This window comes from Chlorocebus sabaeus, chromosome 24, assembly GCF_047675955.1.
Source record: "Chlorocebus sabaeus isolate Y175 chromosome 24, mChlSab1.0.hap1, whole genome shotgun sequence".
Lineage (NCBI taxonomy): Eukaryota > Metazoa > Chordata > Mammalia > Primates > Cercopithecidae > Chlorocebus > Chlorocebus sabaeus.
The window spans coordinates 41,174,252-41,198,502 of record NC_132927.1 but is presented as its reverse complement, the minus strand read 5'-3'; the positions used below and the strand labels follow the sequence as shown (position 1 = coordinate 41,198,502).

The window sequence follows — 24,251 nt, the reverse complement described above, 5'->3', positions numbered from 1 at the left end:
CCTTGAGGATAAGGAACACATATATCGCATCCCTTTGGGAAATATTTGGATAATTAAATTGATGTTTATAATGGTACTGTCTTATATGGCAATAGCAGCAAGTTCTACAGGCCCTATCCACCTCTCTGTCCTGTGGTCTCCTCCCTAGAGGACTCTGCTCTATTGCTGATCTCCCTTCTGTGTAGCCCAATGTTGATCACATCGACAGACTCCAGAAGTAAGGAGCTCAGTACGTGTGTGTCAAATGTGAAGGGATGGTGAAGAAAGGGCTCTGTGGGTCACAGCTCAGCCAGGTGAGGTGTGTGAATAGGTTCTCTCCTTCAGGTAGCAAGAAGCTTCTTAGAATAGCCTCATAGTTCTTTTGGGGAACTGGTCCACTGCAATAATGAGTGCAGCTTTAATAATTCACTCCACAAGTTCTGAGGTTGCATCTTACATGATTTCAGAATTACGTATTTGACCATGCCTTTGCAGCAGTCCTTGTAACTTTCAAGACTTTTGCTTTTTTAGCATTTATAAAAGATACTTTGAGACCTTTAAAGCGTGAATCTAAACAAATGTCACAAAAAGTCTTTACTCTCTTGGCTTTTGCTTTCATAAGCAGGAAAGGCTCAAATAATGATGTTAGCCTCGTGGGGTATTCTCAATGGCCAGGAGAAAGGTGAGAAGTAGCTGATTCACTTGGAGGGATCCTAAGGTGGAAATGGGCCATTAGCAGTCTTTCCCCATCTTCTGAAAAGGCAGAGTTTTTCTTCTGAATAGGAACATCATGGAGCAGAGCACATAACAAACTCTCAGAAGACATGAGTTCAAGCGTTGGTTCTGCCAAGAAAGGAACTTGATCTCTAAGTCTTAGTTTGTTTAACTGAAACTGAAATTAATAGTACCTTTCTCACCTGTCTCACAGGGTCATAAGCAGATCAGAGAGAAATTGCAGGAGATAACTTTCTGATAGGCATTGTTTACATAGACAATAAAGATCATCATTCCCTTTTATCAGCACCCAGCTCAGACGCCGTGTCTTCCATGAAGCCTTCTTTAATTTCTGTAGCTTTAAGTATTCTCTCTGACTCTGAAATTCTATGGCACTTATTTATGCCTCTCTCTTGACACTTGCATAGCTCTATCTTGTTGTATCATTATTAATACCATGTGTTAGGCAACCTTAGGAAAGAATTCATAAACTTCCACTATAGAATCTTGCTCAAGAAAACTCTTGCATTATTTAAAAATAAATTACCATAATTATTTGACATTTTTCTCATCAGAGCAGTTTATGGCAATGGGACTGCCAGGTAGTAAGTGCTCCATAATTATTTGCTTTTAATCTTTTCATTTATGTTTATTTATATTTTTAGTTTTAATATGTTGCTTTTATGTCTATCAAAGCATAATTTACATACAGTAAAATTCACAAATTTCTATAGGTTTTGACAAATATATATAGTTGTATCACCATCATCAAAATCAACCTCCCAAATTCCTTCATGCTCCTTTCTGTCAACCTATTTCCCCAACCCTACAATCCTAACCCCTGGCAACCACTGATTTGTTTCTTGTCCCTATAGTTTTGCCTTTTCTAGGACAGCATATACATTTAATCAGATAGTGAACAGGCTGTTCAGTCCAGCTTCTTTTGCTTAGCAGAATGCATATGTGATACATTCATGTTGTGTATATATCAATTCTTACCCTTTTACCACTGAATAGTAGTCCATTTTGTAAGTGTACCACAATTGGTTTATCTATTCACCAATCTGATAAACATTTAGGTTGTTTCCAAGTTTTAGTCAGTATAAATAAAGCCACTATAAATATTTGCATAGAGGCTTTTTTTTCTTTTTCTTTTTTGAAACAGTTTCACTCATGTCGCCCAGGCTGGAGTGCAATGGCGTGATTTTGGCTCACTGCAACCTCCACCTCCCGGGTTCAAGCAATTCTACTGCCTCAGCCTCCCGGGTAGCTGGAATTACAGGCACACACCACCACCCCAGGCTAATTTTTGTATTTTTAGTAGAGATGGGGTTCCACCATTTTGGTCAGGCTGGTCTCAAACTCCTGACCTCAGGTGATCGCCCGCCTTGGCCTCCAAAGTGTTGAGATTACAGACGTGAGTCATTGCGCCCAGCCCTAAATATTTGCATAGAGGCTTTTGTGTGAACATGTTTTCATTTCTCTCAGGTAAATACCTGGGAATGGAATTGCTAAGTCATATGGTAAATATGGTATGTTTAACTTTATAAGAAACTGCAGAACTTTTTTTTTTTTTTTAAAGCCACTCTAATAGATATAGAGTGGTGTCTACCTGTGGTTTTAATTTACATTTTCCTAATGACAAATGAATTTGAGCACACTTTCATGTGCTTATTTGTTATTATATTTCTTTTTTAGGTAAAGCATCTGTACAAATCTTTTGCTCATTTTAAATTGAGATTTTTTTATTGATGAGTTTTGAGTTTTTTATATATTCTGAATACAACTACTTTATCAGATACATGTTTTGCAAACACTCCTCCTAGTCTAGGGCTTGTATTTTCATACATTTTTAATTTTGGTGGTCAAATTGATCAAATCTTTCTTTTATGATACCTGATCTTTTATGGATTATACTTTTAGTGTTTAAAATATTTTGCTTAACCCAATGTCACAAAGATTTTCTTCTGATTTTTTAAATGGAAATTTTATGGTTGTAGGTTTTATATTTAGATCAATAATCCATTTTGAATTAATTTCTATACATGGTATGAGGTATGGGTCAAGGTTCACTTTTTTTGCATATGGATATCCAGTTGTTCCAGTGGAATTTGTTAAAAAGGCTATCCTTTCTCCATCAAGTTGTTTTTGTACCTCTGTTGGAAATCAATTGGCCATATATGTCGATCTATCTCTGGACTCTATTCCATTGAAATATATGTCTATCCTCTTGCCATACTATTCTATCTTGATGACTGTAGCTTTGTGGTAAGTCTTGAAATCAGGTAATGTAAGCCCTCCAGTTTGGTTTTTCTTTCAAAATGGCTTTGTCTATTCTATTTTCTTAGCCTTTCCATAGAAATTTTAAAAATCAACTTGTTGGCCGGACGCGGGGGCTCACACCTGTAATCCCAGCACTTTGGGAGGCCAAGGCGGGTGGATCACCAGAGGTCAGGAGTTCAAGACCTGCCTGGCCAACAGGGTGAAACCCCATCTCTACTAAAAATACAAAAATTAGCCGGGCGTGGTGACAGGCACCTGTATTCCCGCTACTCGGGAGGCTGAGGCAGGAGAATCGCTTGAACCTGGAAGGCAGAGTTTGCAGTGAGCCGAGATCGCACCACTGCACGCCAGCCCAGGCAACAAGAGCAAAACTCCGTCTCAAAAAAGTAAAAATTAAAAAAAAATCAGCTTGTTGATTTATCAAAAACAGTTCTCCTAGGATATTGACTGGCATTGCTTTGAGTTTATAGATCAGTTTAGAGAGAATTGACATCTTAACAATATTGATTCTTCCAATCCCTAGGCATGGTATATTTCCCCATTTATTTAGATCTTCGGTTTCTTTCTTTAATGTTTTTAGATCTTGCCCATTTTCTCTTATATTTATAGGTAAGGATGTAATAGGCTGTAGGTTGCTGTTGTTGAGTAAATACTTGAATTCATGAGTACATAAAAGTGTCAACCTACTTGTGAGCGCTTGTCTTGATTCCATAATTAAATACAAGATGCTAGAATAGGGTTGGAAAATTTATCAAATCTCTTGGTTATGAAGAGGCCAGCAGTGAGAATAAGAGGTCTGAGCCTCCAGAAGACAGGAAATCTAGACTTCATTCTGACACCCTCCCCAGCACATTCTTTAACCTTGGACAGCTTCTTTCCCGTGCCAAGGGTCTGCCTCCTAGCACAAGTTATACATTGAGAAGTCTGCATCTTTCAGGGATTGTCTGGGAAGAGCTCATTTTCTCTGTAGCTGCAATAGACAGCTGCCTTTCTTGCATGATTTGAAGGTGCTGAAGAGCCTGTCTGACCAGCCATTTCTCACCCATTAGCCTGATTTGGCTCCTAAATTTCCTTTTGCAAAAGATGTCCCTCCTTTGAGTAATATATTATATTTCCATAGGCCTTTATTCAGATGTGTTCCCTGAGAGGGATACTCTGGCTCCTTAGGAAGGTGGATAGTTACATCTGTTCCATCCAATTAACATGTACTAATTGAGTACCTACCATGTGCAAGGCACTTTTAAGACCTCCAGGGTGAAAATGGCATCCTTCCCTTCAAGGAGTTTACAACGAAAGGAAATTAGGTTGTCAAAGTCAATTTTGTTTCGAAGTAGGATAACCGCTAGGTCTGAAGGAGCACTGCTTGAGTCATTCAACTTGGAGGTTAGGAGGGCAGGGATGTTTGAGGCAGGGACGAAGGAGAAAGAGGGTCACAGAAGGGGCGATGGGGAAATGACAATAAACCCCACCGACCGTACCCTTTTTTTCATTTTGCCATGACAGCATATTGAGCAGACCCACAAACTCAATACCGAGAGACACTGTATGTTATTTGTAAATAATACCCTAAGGCAATCTGTTACTATACAGTTTATACATTATTTTCATATAACTTCATTTAATCTGTGCAGCAGCTTTATGTGGTAGGTGGTGAGTGTATTAATTAGGGCACCCTAACTGCTCCAATAAAGACTCCAAAATTAAATTTTATCTTTTGCTCAAATCATAGGCTAGTATATCAGTGTAAATCGAGGGGGAGGCTTTGCTCCTGAAAGTCATCCAGGAAATTCAGTTCTTTCCACCTTATGGCCCCATCCTTTAGGTCCTAGGAATTTAGAGCAAAGAGTAAGAATGATGGGAAAGATTTTATGGCTAAGACCTTGAAGTGGTGCACATCATTTCTGCTCATTCAACCTCACAGCCTCACCTAACCGCAAGGACAACTGGAAGGTGCCTCCAAGCTGTGCGTGCAGAAAGCAGTATATGAATAATGGTAGACCCCACCAATCTCATTTTATAGGTAGGGAAACTGAGGTACCAAGTCATTAAGTGAGCTGTAGAAGAACACATCATTGCTAAGTAGGACAGGATTTCAACTTAGGTCTTCTATTTGGATAGAATGGGAATAATAATGGCAGTAATAACAATAATAATATCTAACAGTTTGTGAGTGTGGGTGGGTATTCAATGGAACAATATACATAAAGGCCTTAGTATGTTTCAGATTCCCTTTCTAGCTCTGAGCTCTGCAGCACAATCCTATAAAGAGCCAAGTATTTCTCCTGAGCAGCAGAGGGACAGCAGGAGCTGGTAGCTGGTGGCTGCCTGTCAGCAGAGCCCACCACAGGGCCGAATCGACTCTAATGGTGGAATGCTGCTCTCCCTGCAGACTTGGGAGAGCACACCAGGAACTGACTCTGGGCTGGGTGAGGTGGCTTGCGCCTATAATCCCAGCACTTTGGGAGGCCGAGGCAGGCAGATCATCTGAGGTCAGGAGTTCGAGACCAGCCTGGCCAACATAGTGAAACCCTGTCTCTAGTAAAAATACAAAAACTAGATGGGCAAGGTGGCGAGTGCCTGTAATCCCAGCTACTCAAGAAGCTGAGGCAGAAGAATCCTTTGAACCCAGGAGGCAGAGGTTTCAGTGAGCAGAGATTGCACCACTAGTATACTCCAACCTGGGTGACAGAGCGAGACTCTGTCTCAGAAGAAGAGAATGGACTCTGCAGGGCCTGAAGAAGCTGGACTTAATTTTGCTCAGTACCAAAGCTGCCTCTTGCAGGCACCTTCCCAAATGTTCCCAGGGGACAGCCCCACTGAGTCAGGCTAGGCATGCTGGCCAGGGATGAGAAAACCTCTAGCCAGCACCTGTTCCCTCAGGAGTCCTTGTGGGCCCCAGCAACTTTTAAAAGATAAATTTTCACTTAATTCTTTTGAAAGCTCTAACCGGAATGAATAAGTAAATTGGCACCCATAACTTATATATTATTTATAGGTTAGACTTTTAAAATAGCTCTTTTTGTTTGGAAACCATTCTAAGACTGACATTTCTGTGACATGAGAAAGAAACTATAAAAGACTTCTCAACTAAGTAAGGTAGGGCTTCCCTGTCTAGAAAAGTTCTGCATGTGAAGCTGCTGCTTTTATCAATTTTTTGGGTGAGAAAATTGAGGCGTGGGTTGTGTCAAAGCTGTCCTAAGGGATTTCAAGATTTGTAGAGATTCGGGCTGGGCACAGTGGCTCATGCCTGTAATCCCAGCACGTTGGGAGGCCAAGGTGGGTGGATTGCTTGAATCAGGAATTCCAGACCAGCCTGGTCAACAAGGTGAAACACCACCTCTACAAAAAATACAAAAATTAGCCGAGTATAGTGGCACGTACCTCTAGTCCCAGATGCTTGGGAGGCTGAGTTGGGAGAACTGCTTGAGCCTGGGAAGCAGGGACTGCAGTGAGTGGAGATCGTGCCACCGCACTCCAGCCTGGGCAACAGGATTGAAACCCTGTCTCAAAAAAAAAAAAAAAAAAAAAAAAGATTTGTAGAGTTGGTAGGAGTTTGGGCCCTGTTGCCCCTGCCCATCCCTTTTGTCACACCATCTAGCAGGAGAGGAAGAGGTGGTTCACAATGTGTGGTTGAGCCAGGAATGGTGGCTCACAACTGTAATACCAGCACTTTGGGAGGCCAAGGCAGGTGGATCATCTGAGGTCAGGAGTTTAAGACCAGCCTGACCAATATGGTGAAACCCCGTCTCTACTAAAAATACAAAAATTAGTCAGGCACGGTGGCGGGCGCCTGTAGTCCCAGCTACTTGGGAGGCAGAGACAAGAGAATTGCTTGAACCCAGGAGGCGGAGGTTGCAGTGAGCTGAGATCACGCCACTGAACTCCAACCTGGGTGACAGAGTAAGACTCCAATTCAAAAAAGAAACAAAAAACAATGTGTGGTTGAGGCAGGAGGAGTGACAGGGACAATGTCAGGGCATTGATGATGAATCCACAGTGCTACTGCAACATGCTATGCTTCCAACCTTCTTGCCACCTTGACCTCCAAATTGGCCTCCACATGGTGTGTCCTCTGTGGGAACTGCTTTTATCTTCTTAAGGAGCAGCACTCTGCATTCCTCAATTCTTATCCATTTATTCAACAAACGATCTTTAGCTCATTTCATGTACCTGGCATTACGTTGGGCTGTTGGGATAAGAAGAATGAATATGGATGGTCCCTGACCTCAGGTAGCTTACAGTCAGTCTGGGAGAGACAGAGAACTAGACTATGATGCTACAGTGTGGCAAGTGCATTGATGAAGATGAGCACAAGTGTGATGGGAACACTAAAGAAACACCCCACCTCTGCCTGTTGCAGGGGATGGTGGTAGAGGTGGGAGGCTTCTTTTTTTTTCTTTTTTTCTCTTTTTTTGAGATGCATTCTTGCTCTGTCGCCCAGGCTGGAGTGCAATGGCCCAATTTTGGCTCACTGCAACCTCTGCCTCCCGGGTTCAAGTGATTCTCCCATCTCCGCCTTCCCGCGTAGCTGGGACTACAGGTGTGCACCACCATGCCCAGCTAATTTTTGTATTTTTAGTAGACCCTGTGCTTCACCATATTGGCCAGGCTGGTCTCAAACTCTCAACCTCAGGTGATCCACCCACCTCAGACTCCCAAAGTGCTGGGATTATGGGCGTGAGCCACCGTGCCCAGCAGAGGTGGGAGGTTTCTTAAAGGAAATGAGGCTGGGCTGAGTTCTGATAGAGAAGAAATTATTCTGTAAAGGAGCGAGGATTTTTTGGGCTTAGGGAACAGCATGTGCAAATAACATGTTCAGAGAGAGCCAGGGACCTAAATGGAGTTCCTATGGCTAGATGTAGGATTGGAGAAGTTGGGGGGAAGGATTGGATGGAAATAGTAATCAGGGAGGGACTAGATCACAAAGAGCTTTGTCTGTGATTTATTATGGGTTTTAAACTCCCTTCTGAGATAGAGAAGAGCTGTTAAAGTATGTAAGTGATGTCATCTTTGTATTCTAGGATGGCCTTTCTGGCTTCAGTGTAGAAAATGGGCTTGTGTGGTAGGCCAAAGAACAAATATAGATACAAAGACCAGCAGAAACCACTAGACTTGAGAAGGCAGTGGCCAGAAGTGTGGGGAGCAGTGGAGATGGAGAAGAACAGAGAATGGAGAGATAGAAAAAGGGCTGGTGTGATGAGACGGAGGAAGGGCATGGAGCATGGTCTGAGGTTTTGGTTTGGGCCACTGGGATGTTGACAGACAGGAAGCATGGCAGGAGAAATGGGAAAAGGATGAGGATAGATTCCACTGGGGGTTAGGGTAAACATGAGGGACTTGTGGGCCTTCTAGGTGGATGTTCTGAAGGCGGGTGGACACGATGGATTCAGAATATTTGAAAGTCATTAGCATAAGATGGTAATTCAAGTCATGGAAGTGAAGGAAATAGCCTAGGAACAGTGTGTAGACCGAGGAAGAAGTGGAGGGGCCCAGGAGATAACTTTGGGGACCATCACTATTTAAGAGACAGGCCAAGGAAGAGTAGCCCACAGAGAAGGCCAAGGAGGAAGGGCCAGAAAGTTAAGAAGGGAACAAGGAGCATATCCTGGAAGACAAAGGAAATGATTTCAGAAAATTTTGGAATGGCCAACAGAGCCTAATGCTGCTAAGTAAGATAAGACCTGAAAAGCATCTCCTGCTTTAAGTAACAAGGAAGGGAGGTATCAGCTATTTTGGCAAGAATAGCTTCATGGAAGCTAGATTTCAGTGAGTTGAGGAGTGACTTGAGGATGGGATGAAGAAGCTAGAAGCTACAATGAATATAGATAAGTACACTGTATCTATTTTCACCTCTGGAGTGGAGGGCTGAGGTCATCATACTTCTCAGTTCATCATCATTTTCTAGGCAAGGCCCTTCTCTGTGGTTGGTTGATTGATTGATTTCCTTTTATTTCCATTTTCCTTTTCTATTCTCTTCACTGCACATAAAGACAACCATTTTTATGTGTTTAAGAGTTTTCCTTTAATTTGCATATGTCCTTGTATGGGTATTGGCTTATATGCACATATTTTTAAATTATGCCAATGATGTTATAGATCTCATTCTGTTTTCTATGTATTTTGTTCAGCACTGTTTCTATGATCCCCCAGCATTGCCATGTGCCCTCCACGTGTTCATTCACCGCATTTTACCTGGCCCTGCCCCAGTGGTGGACACGCAGGTTATTTCCACCTGCCAGTCACCACAATCAATGCCTCAGTAAACATTCTCGCATATGTCCCCTTCTAGGCCTGTGCGAGTAGAGTCACACTTAACCTGCCTGAGTCCTGGCAGACAGCCTGCCAGAATGGCTGGGCCAGTCCACACTCCCACCAGCAGTGCACAAGGCAGCCCCTTTCCACATCAGCATCTACGTTCAGCATGACCCACCTTGCTAATGTTTGCCTGTGAGGTCTCCTTGTTTTAATCTGCATTTCTCAGGTTACTCATGGACTTGAGTATCTCTTCTTAGGGTTTTAGCTTTTTAGGTTTTCACTTCTATGAATTACTCGTTCATGTCCTTGGCAACTTTGTCAAGAATTTTGGCTCTGAAAGAAAGGAGAGAGAAGATGGCAAGAAGGACTTTTGCTAAAGATGGGAAAGACCTGTGCGTGTGAAAATGAAGGCAGAAGAGAGAAAAAGCTAGAGATTCATGTTTCTCCCAGGATTTGAGGAATGGGCAGCAGGAAGGAATGCAAAGATCTGACCTCCCTTGGCAGTGGCAGTGAGGTTGGTGGGGAGGAAGTGGCAGTGAGGTTGGTGGGGAGGAAGTGAGACTGAGGAGGGGGAGTCGGTGCATGGGTCACCACCAGCTTTCCCTGAGCCCATCTTGCCTGCCCCCTCCACTTGAGGGGGAAAAGAGGCAGCCGGGGATCCGTGGGATTGGATGGGGGGAAAAGGCAACCTCACTCAGATTCTGAGAACATGATATACATGTGTTTCTAAATGTTTGAAAATTGTATTTGTTTTAAATTTTAAGGGGATGGGAGAGGTAGCTAAATATCAGGGTATGGGATATGGCATAAATAAAGTTGTCAAGGCACATGACACCATGGTGGGGACAGGGGCCATGTGAGCCCTCCTGACTAAAGCAGAGTTCACATAAAGGAGAGTGTGAGCTCAGCACCAAATGGTGCAGGACTTTGGATTGGACTGCACTGCTGAAAGCTTACAGAGTAGGGGTGTGTCAGCATGAGGGGCCATGCAGGAGGGACTGTGAAGGGACTGAGTACAGACAGAGATGGACCAAGTGGGAAGAGATGAGGGCCTGAGTGAAGTAGAACTTTAAAACATAAAGAAATGACGAATGAAAGACCCTGCCAGAGGCTTAATGACTAGCCTTGGTGATGAATAAATATTGAATAAACAGTCAGTACATGTACGTGGGATAACTGAGTATGTGGGTCAGGGAATATGATGGGATAGAAGGCTTTAAAAAGGCTCCAGAAGGCAGAGGTTACAGTGAGCTGAGATCGTGCCACTGTGTTCCAGCCTGAGCAACAAGAGTGAAACTCCGTCTCAAAAAATAAAATAAAAATAAATAAATAAATAAAAAGACTCCAGAGTTTGAGATCAGGTCTGTAGGATGAGGATAATATTTACTGAGCACCTACTAAGTCCCAGGCCAAGTACTAGGCACTGGAGTACAATAATGAAAAAGACAGACATGACAGACATGGCTGCTGCATGTAAGGAGGCTATAGTCTAGGCATAAAGAAAAAAAAAAAAAAAAGAAAAAGCAGACAGATACATGAATAATTACAATTATAATAAGTTCTGTAGAGTTAAGCAGATTGTCAAAAAGACTGAGGCTAACAGAGCAGGGAGCTACCTTAGAGAGGGTGAGCAGGGAGGACTTCCACAAGAAAGCCATGTCTGAGAAGAGACCTGAGGAATGAGAAGGAGCCAGACATGCAGAGATGCTCCAGGAAGTGTCTTGCGCAGTGGGCACAGCATGCACAAGAGCCCTGAGCTGGGGAGGACATTTCAAGTTTGAAGAACTGAAAGAAGGCTGGCAGGTTACCTGTAGGGGGTGTGGGGAGATGAGCTTGGAGAAGATGGGAAGGACCTTAGGACCATGGGAAAGGGTTGACTTTTATTCTAGGTTCCAGTTGTGCCTAGGGCATATGACTGTATTTTACAAATTTAATTTATTATTAACTGCCAATTTTATCAAAGTTTTTATTATACAAAATTTCAAGCATAAAAAGTAGAGAGGATAGAATCATGAACTCCCATAAGTAGATCACTCCAAGCTAATAACCAACAAGTGGTTTCCCACTTGTTTCATCTGCTTCTTATTTTGCTGAAGCACATTTAAGCAAATCCCAGACATCATGTCATGTCCCCCACTACATTTTTGAGCATTGCAAAAAAAACCTCATTTTCTTACATAACCATAGTGCCATGATCACATCTAACAAAACTGACTAATTCCTAGGTACCAATCAATATTGAGTCTGTAATTCAGATATCCCTGATTGCCTCGTAAATGTGTTTTTTTTAAATTCAAGATCCAAACAAGGTGCATTATATTTGATTATAATATCTCCTGAGTCTCCTGATCTATAGCAGTCCTCACTCCCTGCCTCTTTTTTGTCTGTTTTAATGCCTCTGACTTGTTGAAGAAGCTGAGTCAGTTGTCTGCAGAATGCCTTACATTCTGGGTTTGTTTCTTTGCTTCCTCATGTGGTTATTTATCTTGATTTCCTATAATTCCTATAAATGGGAAGTTAGCTCTAAAGCTTAATTATTAATAAATTCAGGTTCAACTTTTTTGGCAAGAACATCATAGGTCATGATGTCCTTCATGTTGCGGCATGTCAGGAGGAACACATGTCTGATTGTCCTGTTCTTGGTGATACTAAGATTCATCAGTGAGTTTGGGTGTTGAAAACTTGATCCCTCCATTGGAAAGTTCACCCATCAACCCATTATCTGATGAGTTTTTAAAATCTTTTCTGAATCAGTTATTACATTATAAATATTTCAATGATGATGCCAAATAAATTATTCCAATCTATTCTTGACTATTTCCAATGTTGAGACCTCACTACCTCCTGCAGTTTTCATCAGAGAAGAGAGAAGTTACTGTAGATATTCTGCAAAAGTCCTCATGGCAGAAGAGAAATTGGGCATCCAATTTTTCAACTCAACTGCCATAAAATGTTACTTATTCTGGGAGAGGAGGGCAGTGGCTATCTTGAAAGAAGTGAGTTGGGAGAGATAAGAGGAGGTAGGACTGGGTCACAAGTTTCTGTAAGTGTAGATATTGAACCCAAGAATCCCCCTAAAGGATAATGTTTGAAAACTATTAGGTTGGTGCAAAAGTAATTGTGGGTTTTACCATTGAAAGTAATGGCAAAACCCACAATTACTTTTGTACCAACCTAATATGTATATAAGAGTATCATCTCTCCCCTCTCCTTTAATGGTTCCTAGTGGAAATTTGCCTCTGTGCAGGATGTGAAGTGCTGATAGATACTGTTGTTATGATAGAAGGCTGATGGGCCAGTCCCTACATCAGAGCTGAGCAGCACCTGTTCCTCAACCAAATCCTATAAGAACGATTGGAGCTATGATCCTATCCACCCCCACCCCTATTCCAGCAGCTGCAACATAACTGGAGCCAGTTCTTGGTAGGAGATTTTTCCATGATGAGGGTGGACAAGTTGCGGCATGTAAAGCCCCTGCCGGGTGACAGAAACTGGAGTAGAAGTGTCTAGTAAAGGCCTCACCAAACAGCAGTGGACCAGAATGACCAGGATATTGCAGATGCATGGAGATTCCTGAGTAGCAACCATGGGTAGTAATCTTGGGACTTTAAGCACCCCAAACCACAGTCCATCAGTGATGCACTAATAGCCAGGCTTGGTTGGGATGGGAACTGCAGTGTGAAAAAGCAGAATGTGCTCTGGGGAGGGGAAGTGGCTTGTCCAGGAACTACTGGTGGTGTCCATTGACTGGAAAGGTCACCCATAGGTAGCATGCTTATCTGGGCCACACCATTACCCCATGTTACTGAAACTCCCTGGTTCTGCTGTCCTGGTAGCCCCATGCTCAGTCTTAGCCATATTGAGACTGAGCTGTAATTTCTAAGTGGAGATGTCTGGTGGGCAGATGGAGGTGCCAGACTAGAGCTTGAGAGTAGGGAGGAGGTAAGAGCTGCAGATGGATTTAGAGTAAGTACTCTGCACTGCACGTTTTATTGCTTCTCATTCTAGTGAGTGTGTGCACGTGTGTTTTTGTGTATTTAACTATTCTTTAAGGTGCCTGTGAATATGCAATGCGATTATGATCAGAGGGAGAGGAAGGATGTTCCTTTTTTGGTGATGGATTGACAGAAAAATTACGAGAGAAGCTTCAGGATTTAATCTGCTGACCGGGTTGCCACAATACCAAATTATGTTCAAAGCAGGTTTGAGGTAGCATAAAGGGGCAGGACAAACTAGAAAACAGGTGAGGGGGTCAAACCTTACAGCTAGAGAGAAAATAACAACAGAGTGGAAGGAGCAATACTGTTTAAGCAAGACAGTGTCCTTGCTATTGCAACAGCCTGCTCCTCAGCCCTGCATTGCCCTGTATTCCACCGGTTTCCCACTTCGGAAGTAGATCTTTGTGCTTTGTTGCTTCTCACTTTTGTATGACCCAGGGAAGAGGAGAGGATGCTGTTTACTTTGTTATGGGACTAGAGGATGGAGAAAAGAGAAGAGCTGCCTCTTCTGCTTGGGGCTTCGGCGAGGGCTGACATGGGTTCTAGCTTGGGCTCCATCAGCACCCTGCAGGCTGGGAGAGGAGCTGCTACCACCACTTTCTCAGTTCTTAACCAACGCAGGGAGTAACTGGACATAGCATGTAAGGTTGAGGCTCCGAGCCTAGCATCCGACCTCAGAGGCGGATGTGAAGGTTGGAGCTGTGGGTTGCATCAGTGATATTGTGAAATGCGTTAATAAGTATACGTTCCTTCTGTGAGCTGAGTCCTCTGTGTGATCCCATGAACTTTTCAGTGCTGAGCTGTGGGCAAGACTTCTCAGGTCCCATCCTACTCAAAATATAGCCTGGGGTCAGAGGGTGGCAGAAGGCAGGTAAGGATGACTCTGGACTGTGCATTTAGAGCTGCTAGACGGGCAGGTGGATGGATGGATGGGGCAGGTGGACCTCTCTGGGCACAGAGTCACAGAGACCAGAGAAGACCCACCTATACTTTGACAAGGGTCAGGTGGGTTCAGAGAAGGAATTTTGGGGGACTTGTGGATGAGTCGGGGAATGAATGGACAAGGAAGTACTTATGCCTTTTTTCCTGGGTTTACTGATGGGCCTGAATTGCAATTTAAGGTCTAATTTTAGCCATGTATTTGTAGTCCTCCGTGACTCATGGAAGGCCACTCTAGATGCGCAGATGACTTATATCCTTGAAAATGAGACCAGATCATCTCATCTCCAAGTTCCTCCCAGGTAGCAATTTAAATTTCATTTCCATGACTCCCCATTTGATTAAGTGTGCCCACCATGAGCCCCAACATATGCTGTTTTTTTCGGTCATGGTCATCTCTTTATTGCCAGGCCTTTGAAGGGCCGTTGTAACAGTACGGAAAGAGACATGGTGACACTGAGAATGGGTTAAATCTGGTGTTGGACAGGCATATCTTCATGTTTGCTTTTTGTTTACTATCTGTAGCTTTGCTGTTCTCTTATTTATTTCCTTCCTGCTTCTCACACCTGATTCTCCGAGAGCTTCCCTACCTGCGTATACTGGCCCATCCCATGACCCCCTTGACTCTGATGGAATGCCATCTGGGCAGGGCCTGCGGTGGGCATGGCAGGGGAAGAGGGGCACAAGGAAAGGGGCCTCACTTTCGTTTCTGAACCATCTTTCCTTGGTGTTTGTTTTCAGGGACCTGACTCTTTCCAAAACAAAAACAAAAACAAAAAACTCCAGCTGTGTATTTAGACACACATATACATCTCTTCCCATTCCTGGCAGAGCTGCTGCCCGGCTGCTGCCTTCTCTGAGCCGTGGCCGCAGGAGGGATGGCATTTTTAAGCAGGATGAATTACTGTCGAGCCGCCGCTCTTCTGCACCCAGGGCCATCAATCTTGTCTTGAACGCCGGGACTGCTGGTTGGTCTGCTCAGGCTCATCTTTCTGGGGCAGACTTATTTATGGAGCCACAGCAAAGGTAATCTCACTCTCCAGCCCCACGGCCCGGGCCTCTCTCGGCCACTCTTAAAAATAGCCTAGGACGAATAGGAGAGCCAGAGTCCGGTTACTTCCTGCACTCAGGGTCTGATCTCACCTCACCTCTTGCATCTGGCAGCTCAGCCCTTCTCAGGGGCTGCTGGACAGGCTTCTGGCCCTGCAGGAGGTGGTCAGCCTGTCAGTCCCTCTCTGGCTCAGAGACCAAGTCAGTGGTAGTTTCTTAAGGGAAGTAGGGAAAAGCATGGGGCCGGGGGCGGGGGCGATCTTTCCCAGCTAGCATTGCCCAGCCAGTTGGGTGCGAAATCTCAGTCCTGGAAGCAGCAAGTCCATCTGCAGAAGAGGACAGGCTATTCAAAGGGACAAGGATGGCCTTGGGCACAGGCCTGGCATCATGGGGTATCCTGTGTTTAGGGGGATGACTGGTTTTCCCACCTTGCACCTTCCCTTCTCTTGAGTGGTAAACACTTTTGTCAAGTCCTGGCTGGGAAATGCCCTCTGTCCCCATGCACTGTGTCCTTTCCCCACCTGCCCTCCTGAAACCTGTTTGGTCGAGGGGGATAAACTGCACTCCGGTCTGGCCTTTGGTCCCAGCCACAGTCATTCCCCGGAAGACCCTGGGGAGGCCTCCTCCTGCAGCAGACTTTGGTTTTTCTCCCAAGGCAATTAGGGTGGGTAATCCTGGCTCCTGTCTTACCTCAAAAGGATGTGGTGGGATGGATTCATCAGGTTGGGGAAAATGCAGTCTCAAGTGAGTCTGTATGTGAAAAATAAGGCTGTAGCCCTACTGCCATCTCACGCTTGGGCTGGTGAATGTGCTTCAGTGCCTCCGAAAGCATGTGCCTGGTGGGTGTGCATGTGTGTGCTGGTGTGTGTCAGCGTGTCGGATGTGAGCCAGTGTGTGTGCTGTGGGTGCACACACACACAAAGGGAGTGGTCTCCCTTACAGCTCACTGGCTGTCAACCCCCATCACGGGTCTGCCTCACAGCCTCCCCACCTCCCGCTTTGCTCTCTTGGATGTGAAGGCTCTGGGTCCCCTGCTCTCTTACAGACTTGATCTTGGAGTCCTTTAAGATACCCAGAAAGAGGAGCGAATGGCAGGTACAGATGAAGAAAGCTAGTAGTTTTCCTAGGGCCCAGGGCATTGAAGACCGAGCCTGGCCCCGCTGGCCCTCTCCTCACTTTTCTCCCCGATCCCAGCCCTGCCTTCCCATTACTTCTTAAGGTTCCCAAAGCTTGCTGTGTTCTTTTTTTTTTTTTTTTTTGAGACGGAGTCTTGCTCTGTCGCCCAGGCTGGAGTGCAGTGGTGCGATCTTGGCTCACTGCAAGCTCTGCCTCCCAGGTTCACGCCATTCTCCTGCCTCAGCCTCCCGTGTAGCTGGGACTACAGGTGCCCGCCACCGCACCCGGCTAATTTTTTGTATTTTTAGTAGAGACGGGGTTTCACCATGTTAGCCAGGATGGTCTCGATCTCCTGACCTTGTGATCCTCCCATCTCGGCCTCCCAAAGTGCTGGGATTACAGGCGTGAGCCACCGCGCCCAGCCGCTGTGTTCTTTCTTAGCTTCAGGACTTCACACCTGCTCTTTATTCACTTTGCTTGGACTCTTGTCCTTTCCCATCTGTCCTTTCATGGGTACCTCCAAGCTTCCTTTAGGAATAAGCTTCAATTTCCCCTCCCTGGCACGAGTCCCTGCCGAGTCCCCACCTAAGCCAGCCATGACATACATCACACCTTCTTGTAGTTGTTTGCTTAATTGTGTGTCTCTGCCACCAGAGTCCAAGCTCTATGGGGACATGACCTTTCCTGTCTTGCTTGCCCCTGCCTAGTACAGTGCCTGCCACCTTGTTGGAGCTTGGTACATATTTGCATTAATTGTGAATGAATGAATAAGTGAGTAGGAATGATTGATGACGGGTGAGGGAAGACCCAGTGCTCCTGATGTGCTGGTTCATCGCATGGACTCGCAATGCACGGTTCCATTGTCCGTGGGATGCCCTGACTGCCATGTGCTTGATGTGACAGCAGGCTCCTCTGGGTTGCTCAATCTGTCCTGGGATTCAACAGGAGACCTCATCTGAGCACCTGGTCATGCTCCAAAGAAGCCCTAAAATGCAAGGTCACTTTCTGAATACCAGCTGCTGGGAAGGAACTCAGAGGGCTCTCGAAAAGCCTCCAGGAGGAGCGAAGTCCCCCCAGTGCAGCTGCCCTGGGCTGGCGGCATCAGTGGTGGCTTAACTCTCTCATCCATCTCTCCCCATGGTTCCCATTTGCGTCAGACTCAGCCTACTTCTAGCTTCTCCCTTCCCCTGGCCTGTCCCCATCTCCCTCACCAGGTTAGGTCCTGGCCCAGTCCGCAGGGCGAAGGTTGCTTTCCCCAGCTCATGCCCCGCAGCCTCTGGCTCCCGGGCTCCCGGGAGAGCTTCCCCTCTCCGGGGTGCTCCCCGCGGCGGCGGCGGCGGGGCGGCGGGTCTGGAGGAAGCGGCCGGCTGCGACTGACGTCTCCACCTGCTGGCCGTCCTGACCCTTGCTACATGCAGCTCTCCATCCCCGCCACCGCCGCCGGTACTGTTGCTGCTGCTGCTGCTGCTGCAATATTTTATAACAAACGACCCAGAGACCCGGGTAGGAAGCATGCCCAGGCAGAAGACACGGCGTGCTGCTCCCGCCAGAATCTACTCACATTGGATGCTCCGAATAAGTTTCCCCTGAGAAAAAGTCCGAGCGGGTAGAGAGCTAACCCTCTGACTGTGTTGCCGTCCCCCAGGGATCCTTCCATGAAGACTGAGGCAGGCCGAGCTGCTAAGAGCCTGCTGACATGACATCGGCCGCAGAGTTTGAAAATGTGGGCAACCAGCCACCTTACAGCCGGATCAATGCCCGCTGGGACGCCCCAGACGACGAGCTGGACAATGACAACAGCTCAGCCAGGCTCTTTGAGAGGTCCCGGATCAAGGCCTTGGCAGGTACTGTTTGGGGCCACAGGGGTTGGAGGGCATTCTCCCAATCACAAGGTTCACAGCCCTCCCCAGTTAGTGTGGATCCTCCGTGTGTGTTGGGTGAGCCCTGGCATGGCAGTGATGGAGACATGTTTGCCAGGCTCAGGGAGGTGGGCGTCCCCTTGGGAGGGAGCACACGCTCTGGCAGCCTCTGCCCCCACGGGCCTCTGAGAAGCGAGGAGGTGCTGAAGCTGGGACCAGGTGGGGCCTGCCCTCTGCATCTGTCCTGAGTGACCTGCGGCCAAAGTGAGAAGTACAAGAGTCTGGGCAAAGCAGTGTCTGAGGGCTGGACAGCCAGGCGCAGGTACACAGGGCCTCCTGGTTAACCCCGATTTCCTGCCTAGGCCTGGAGAGAGGAATTGTCGTCCTCTCTGTGGTCCCAAAAGGAGTGATTGGATAGGAAATCAAGAGCAGATAACATCCTCGCCACTGCCTCAGGAAGGATTTTCTTGATGAAACCTTTCATCCTTAAGCTGGAATTAGATTTTTGCTTAGCAGGTTCATAATAGATCTTTCTCTCTCTCTCTGTCTGTGTGTGTGTGTGTGTGTGTGTGTGTGTGAGTGTGTGTGCGTGTTTGTGTGTGTGTGTGAATCCCAAGAATCGGACCTCAGCCGGTAGAGGGAGGAGAAGCCATTCCTACTAGAGATTTAAGATATTCTCCAGCCCCACCCTCTCTCTCTCTCGGGGTGTGTGTGTGTGTGTGTGTATGAGAGAGAGAGAGAGAGAGAGAGAGAGAGAAGATGGGGGTGGAGAATATCTTAAATCTCTAATAGAAATGACTTCTCCTCTCCCTGTTGGCTGATACCTGATTCTTGGGATTTTTTTCCCCCAACTCCTGTGAGTATTGCCTCTTTGAACTTGACCCAGGATAACTATATTCCAACCTTAAGTCCTCGGCCAGTAAGAAAGGCGGAGTTGCATGGTGTTGTGTGTGTATGTGTGGGGGCTGGGTTCCTTCCCCTGATCCGCCAGTCAGCAGCCCACATTGGACCTGTTTCCCTCTCATTGACTGTTCCTGTCTTCCACCTTCTAAGAAGACCACAACCTTCCCCATAAACACTGTCTGGAGTGATTCTCCCACTGCCCCCATACCTTATGGCCCAAATTGAAGGTTGTAGTAATCCTCTTCCACCCTCCCTCCCTGCACTCAGCTCCCAGATACCACAGTCCCCGGCTGATCTTGAAGCCTGAGCAGGCCCTGGACCCTCTGGGACCATAATGACCTCACACCTTGGAGTGTCTGGGCTTCTCATTCTGGGAAAGGAATGCTGCAGTGTCTCATCTCCCTTATCATGACAAGGAATCCACTTGGGTCTCACTTATCACCACTGGTGTCCTTGCTCTTTATAGGAAACTCTCTTTCTTCTTCCTTCATTTCCTTCTCACCCTCCTTGACCCCACAAAATTCTCCCTTCGTTTCCCTTGGGGACAGACCATAGCAGTGATCCATTGCTTTTGTATACGTTAATTGAAGCCAACCAAACTTGGAACCATTGGCTTTGTCAGTCTGGTTTTACCTTCTTATATATCTGTGCTGGCTGGATCTAGCTGCAATGACCCTGGTGATCCAGGTGGAGGGAGAGGGTACCATATTCCGTAAAATTTGCCAAAGCAAGGTAAAAGTGGGGACTGGACTTTGTGCAGGGATCCTTTTATCTTTTTTAAAAAACCAAGGTAAATTCTCTTTTAATAGTTACTTGTTGTACTCTTACTATGTTTAAAGCTCAACCCCTGGCCAAACGTGAAAGGGGAGAGGGGAACCACAGATGAATTCAATATAGTGTCTGTCTCTCAGGAGTTCACAATCTATTAGGGAAAAATGAACTATGTTCACAATTAATTAGCATGAGAGGAATTAGAGAAGAACTGTAGGAAGAGCACATAAATTAAACAGCAATGAGAGAGCCAAGGAAGAGATGCAGGGAGAATCAGGGAACAGTTCATGGAGGAGGCAGCCTTTGAGCTGGAAACTGAAGGGTGCGTGTGATTCTGGCAGGCAGAAGGGCCCCGGGTTTCTCCGGTTGGCCTGTGTGTGTTGTCGCCAGGTCTGATGAGCTGCTTGGGAAGTTGGTGGAGATACGTTAAAGAGCCAAGCACAAAGCCGGGCGTTGGGCGTGGTAGCTCATGCCTATAATCCCAGCACTTTGGGATGCTAAGGTAAGTGTATGGCTTGAGACCAGAAGCTCAAGACCAGCCTGGCCAACATGGTGAAACTCCGTCTCTACTAAATTACAAAAAATAAAGAAATAAATAACTGGGCATGGTGGTGCATGCCTGTAATCCCAGCTGCTCAAGAAGCTGAGGCAGGAGGATCGCTTGAACCTGAGGAGGTTCAGTGAGCCAAGATCATGCCACTGCACTCCAGCCTGGTGACAGAGCAAGACTCTGTGCTTAGTGGTCAGTCCTAGGTTGATCAGGAAAGAGACTTTGCTGACATTGGCTGTGCCTAGTTGAGCCTACGCCTCACCAGGAGCATGCATCTGACTTACCAGAGAATCTGAATGCCCCCCAGGGAGAGGAAAAGCCACAGAGCATAGAATTGTATGCCTGGGCCTTAACGATTCAGAACATCTGGCCAACAAGTAAACATGCAAGTTTGAGGTCCTTTCAAGATTTTCAAAAAACAACCAACCTAAGTGGTTACTGGCTTCCTTCTCCTGAGAGTCCACTCTAGGTGATCTGGGCTTGAGCTAAAGCTTTGGAAAGGTCTAAATAGAGTGGCAGATGTGCCCATTCTGCTGGGTAGGCAAAATGGAGAAAGGGAGCATGTCAGCCTTTCTAGTCTCAAAGTCTTGACTTTTTTTCCCTTTAGTACTGTCACTGGGGCCACCTTAACAGCCTAGGCAGGGGTCAGTCTTTCAAAAGAAACATTAGGGAGCAGGAGCTCTCAGCCACTCTCCCACTCACAGGAATATTAAGGCAAGGAGGGGATTCAGCCCTGAGTCGCTTAGAAGATAGCAGTGACCTGCTTCATAGGTATATGTGGTAAAGTAGGGGAAATTGGCCTGGCATCCTCTTCAGAAATGTAAGGTCCTGGGGTGAGGAGGAACATGTCACAAGATCCAGATTCAAGTCTTGATTCCACCTTTAATGCCACCGCAGTGGAGGATCACTGACTCCTTTTCCATTTTTATCAAATAGGGATGATAGTATTTTCTCAAGGTTGTTGTGAAGAGCAAATAAGATAAAGTTTATGAAAGTTTTTATTAATAATAAAATGCTAGGTGAATGTTAGTGTTAGTACTAAGAAAATTCCCCATAGGTGTTTTCTGTCCTTTCTCTTTTCCCAACTTCAGACATTCAAGATCATGAGCTTGGTCTTTTTCCTTGCCTGTTGTACATTGGCCTGTTCCGGGACCTGTTTCTTCCTTCTTAACCCCCACCCTCCTTTGCCTCAGAAGTCTGAGTTGGAAGAAAAAGCCAGGGACCAAGGAAATCAGGCTAATGTTTGTGCTTGGAGCTCTGGGCTCTTTCCCCTTCCCCCAGACCTGATGCCCATGAGATGAAGCCCCATGCCATGCAGGTCTCTCTCTCCATAAGACTATCCAGTCCATGACCCTGGCTGTGTCTCTGCCATCTAACTGGGTGACATGGAAGGCCCAAGAAACCTAAGGATGATGGTCTTATCAAATGCTCTTCCAGATGAGACAGTTTCTCTAGGTCCATCTCCATTTAATGACCTATGGTTGGAAGACCCGAATTTGGGTGACTGGATGTGCTCTTTTCTGCCTCTTAAGTAAAATTCCTCTCAACTCCGAAGGAAATACTCCCTATTCTGCCTTTCATACCACTCCCAGGTCTTCCTTCCTGGACCTAAAGAAACAAGCCATCTGGCTAATCTGTCCTCGTACATAAAAACCTGACCTCTCTCCACAATGAATGACTTTCTGTATGAAACTGGGAGTCGGCCTAACTAAAGTGAAAAGGAAGATGGGTAGGAAAATGTTGCAGAAGGCTCCTGTAAGGGGGTGGATTTGACCTTGGCAATGCCAAGGGGAGGGCTGGGATCCCAGCAGGAATATTTGCCCTGTAGCTCCCTGAGCAGATTTTAGCTTTTTAATGTCAGTCTCTAAACTGGCCGCCTGTCATGAGGTTAAGTAGCAGATAGCCCTGAGGCTTCTTCCTGGGCTGGAGACCATGCTTCTCTCTTTCAATGACTGCCTCTGGCACCTTCCTACTTTCTAGACCTGTTTTGAGGGATTACAGGAAGAGCAGCAACTGAAAAGCCCAAGTTCCTATCCTTCCAAAAGGTTCCAGCCTTCACGTTTCAATAGAAAGGCTCCCCCTATCTCCTAGAGTCCCCCTAATTGTCACACAGCCCCATTTCTTCTCCTTCCCCTTTTCATACTGGGAGCTGCCAGATGAGCATTCGTGGCTGTCTGGATGAAGAATGAAGCACTGCAGGCTGCAGGGAACTTACCAGTCAGAATGCCCGCCCTCTGTCTCCCTCTCCTCACCCCAGAGGAGGCATCTGCCTGCCTGCACACTCCTCCCCTCCCCGGCACCTGGGTACAGACTCCAGTGACTCCAGTGAGGACACTGCCTCAGGGTAGATGTGGCCCAGCTGGGAGAGCAGGGAGTGGAGGAACCCCATGGAAAGATGCCCCAAAAGAGAAGCCCTGTGCATGAGCCTCACTCCCCTTTTCTCTCCCCTCCCCTCCCTCCTTCCACTCCCCTGCCTTACCCATGCACACAGCTTGGCCTCCGGCATCCTATGTGCCGCCTGCTGCGTGATTTACAGCTTCTCGGCTCACAGAGGCATCTCGGAGGCATCTTGCAGTGCAGGGAGCAGTCCAGAGCCTCCTGCAAAGAGCCTGTGGGAGACACAGCCTTCATGTTCTTTCTCAGTCTTCCTCCTGTTCTTTGGCCCATGGAGCAATCACCAAAGGATAGACTACACAGGGCCTCTCATTTTAAAACCAGGTGTATAGAGATCTGTGTTGCCCATTCAGGTTTTGCCTTTACATTCAAATCCAAGTGATGTGGCAAGCTAGAGATGACCTTCTTCCTGCATTGTCTCTTTGTAGCCTTCTTCCCAGAAGAGAGATGAGGCTGAGGGGTGAGGTTGGTTGAGGACAATTCTGAGACTGCTGCGGGACAGCAGGTGCACTACAGCCTGTGTCCCTGCACTCTGAAGCACATAGTTGCTGCCACTCTGAACCTTAACTGTCTTCTGGACCCACTGCATTCAGGCCCCGAGGTTAAGTTCTGTGGTTGCGGACATTCCTCAGATGCTCCTGCTCCCGGCCCACCTCCTTGGCTGCCAGGAATTCCCCAGGGAGGGTGGTAGAGGCCTTTTCCTGACGGCTGCTGAAAGGGCCTGAGAGTGTTCTGGACATGTTTGGCCTCTCTCTCAGACCCCTTTCCCCTTGTGTACAGGAGGATGCTGATCTCAGGTGCCCTGGTTGCCTAGGAGGGCTTTGTGTCCAGAGGGCGAGTGGTTTCTCAGGGAGCAGGGCCTCACCACTCTGGATGGGTATCAGTAGCTTCTCTGTTAAGTTGACAGATTCAGGTGCAGCTGCTGGAGAGCAAGGCGCCAGTTGTCCATGGTCCCCCCATATCTGTCTCCGGATACCTGTAACCAACAAAGATGGTAGTGTCATTAATGGGAGGTTTGTAATGTTTTCTTCTTCTCAGATTTCAAAACATAAAATGGAGTTTTATTTAGAGACTACATATTGGGAAAATGTACTATCCACAGAAATAGCTATCATTGTCAGCAACCATTTTAATGTCAGAGGGAAAAAATTGGATCCGCAGCTTTCTCTGGGTGGTCAGCCATGGTGAGATTGTCCCCCTGCCCCCAGGCAGGACACAGTGTAGATAAACCTGCCAGTTACCTGTGCAGATAAACCTGCAAGAGATGTCAGCATGCCACCTGCACTGTGTGGCCCAGGGCCGGTTTCCCCTGCCCAGGATATAAAACCTTCTGTTGTCCCCTTACCACTCTTGATAAAAGCTATACTTCCTCTCTCAGAACTCTTTACAGAACCAAGGCTGCTTCCCTTCTATGGGTGACTGCTATCTATCATTGTGAAG

The 24,251-nt window shown here is 46.5% G+C and overlaps 1 protein-coding gene across 1 annotated transcript in view; it reads left to right on the top strand.

Moving 5' to 3' along the window:
* The window catches only part of SPTB (spectrin beta, erythrocytic), a 137,155-nt gene that overhangs the window by 39,548 nt on the left and 73,356 nt on the right, over positions 1-24,251 (top strand). The window contains exon 2 of the mRNA XM_037984121.2: positions 17,980-18,178. Within this exon, the coding sequence (XP_037840049.2) occupies positions 18,031-18,178 (148 nt within the window). The 5' untranslated portion in view covers positions 17,980-18,030. The remainder of the gene's footprint in view (positions 1-17,979; positions 18,179-24,251) is intronic.